General features: G+C 33.4%; 1 protein-coding gene across 1 annotated transcript; it reads left to right on the top strand.

The window, feature by feature from the left end:
* Positions 1-218: 218 nt before the first annotated feature.
* On the top strand, positions 219-1,053 carry LOC147519188 (uncharacterized). The gene is made up of 3 exons (XM_086594080.1): positions 219-585; positions 663-872; positions 941-1,053. Exons 1-3 carry the CDS (start codon positions 219-221, stop codon positions 1,051-1,053), a joined length of 690 nt encoding a protein of 229 aa, XP_086450206.1.
* Positions 1,054-2,087: the final 1,034 nt, after the last annotated feature.

Raw genomic sequence — 2,087 nt, 5'->3', positions numbered from 1 at the left:
GACTTCAGACAGATTTTGCCAGTTATTCCAAGGGGTAAAAGAGGTGACATTGTTGACGCTTCAATAAACAGGTACCATTTTGAATATATCAAACAATCTTAATTTTATCAAATAATTCATTTAGTAACCTTGAACAATTATTAATTTTGCCATTTTTAATTCTATTTGACAAGTCTAAAATCTGGGGAAAATGTAAAGTTTTTCATCTGACTCAAAACATGAGATTAAAAAGTGACAATGTTGATCCAGAAACAACTAGCTCTATAGAAGATTTCAGCAAATGGGTTTTAGATCTAGGAGACGGAAAGTTGCCAACAGTTTCTATGGAGAACGATATCGAGCCAACATGGATACAAATTCCAGATGATCTTCTTATTCTTGAATCAGAAGACTCAATTAAAGATATTGTTTCAAATATTTATCCAGATTTTGCAAACAATCACGATTCTGTAAAGTACCTCAAGGAAAGAAGCATCTTGGCCCCCAAGAATGAAACAGTTGATGAAATCAACTCATACATTATTTCATCACTTCCAGGAGATTTACAGAGTTACTTGAATGTAGACACACTTTGTCCTATAGAAGGTTAGCACGTTAAAAAAAGTAGTTATATAAATAACTGTTTTTAACTTTTATTATCTTATTACTTCGTTGTTTTACAGGAAAGTCTGCTGAACAGGACATTCTCTTTCCTACAGAATTTTTGAATACTCTTCAGTTTTCTGGATTACCAAACTATAACATTGAGCTAAAAGTTGGTGTTCCTATAATGTTAATGCGGAATTTGAATCAAAGTACGGGGCTTTGCAATGGAACTAGGTTGATTGTGACAAGAATGGGATCCAAAGTTATTGAAGCAAAAATTATAACAGGTAAGAAAATACGTGATCCAATAAATATTTGGAACTTTACAATCATATAAGCAAATTCATAATTACAGGTACAAACATAGGTGAACCTGTCTATATTCCAAGAATTGTCCTATCTCCAACTGACACAAAGTGGCCATTTGTCTTCAAGAGGAAACAATTCCCCATCAAAGTGTGTTACTGAATGACGTAAAAACAAGAGTCAAGGACAAACTTTCAACCATGTTGGTGTTTATTTACCACGCCCAATTTTCACACATGGCAGTTTATATGTTGTCGTTTCGAGAACGACATCTAGATAGGGGCTAAAATTTCTAATCAAAAGGGAAGATGACGAGCCAAAAGGATATACACAAAACATTGTGTATAAAGAAGTTTTTCAAGCTATCTAAGGAAGGTACTGTATTTCAAACAAAAAATACTTTATGGTGTTTTTTAATTTTTTAATAACTTATCCTTACTATGCTTTTGGTCTTCTTTAATGCAGGAGAACCTTATAGGGGATATTAGGTAGTTGATTTAGTCCAAGAAAGTTCATTACAACTTCTATGTTACTTTAAGTGGTGTAGCCTTTTTACTTGGTTTTTTATATGAATTTTGAATCTACTATTATTATGAAGTTAACTATTTTGGTGTTTATATTCTTTGTATTTCCATTTTTTGTTTTCCGTGTGTTTTTTGGTCCGGTTGGAGACGATGATATATTTAATTATCAATGTTTCTTAACCTAAACAAGAAACACAAAAGGATTGTCTTAGTTGCTTAATGACCAGGTCTTAGGTGATTCCACATTAGATGTTGCAGTTGGAAGACTTGGAGGTGGTGGAGAAAAATTAGGATTTGGAAGCTTGGTTGATTGCTAACCTGTAGAAACAAGACAACTTAAAATAGAAAGAGATGCCAACATTTTAGGACTTGATCGACATCCGAATAGAAACAAGGCATCTTAAAATAGAAAGAGATGCCAACATTTTAGGACTTGACATCCGAATTCTGCTGTTGAAATGTTCAGTATCAAATTATTGACGAGATGTGATTCATCCAAGAGTAGAAAATGTAATTTACCGACAGAGCAAAAGGAAGAAACTTCGTTTAAAGGACATCACAAAGCATGATAGCACCAAGGCCATATTTATGATACCCGTGCAAAAAGCAAAGAAGCTAGTTTTCTTTGAACCCTCTGAGTTTTAATTAGTACATGGAGCAAGCCTTTAGGGA

The sequence above is a fragment of the Coptis chinensis genome, chromosome 2, assembly GCF_015680905.1.
Source record: "Coptis chinensis isolate HL-2020 chromosome 2, ASM1568090v1, whole genome shotgun sequence".
Lineage (NCBI taxonomy): Eukaryota > Viridiplantae > Streptophyta > Magnoliopsida > Ranunculales > Ranunculaceae > Coptis > Coptis chinensis.
The sequence above is the reverse complement of the archived record's forward strand: the minus strand, read 5'-3'. Positions and strand labels throughout refer to the sequence as shown.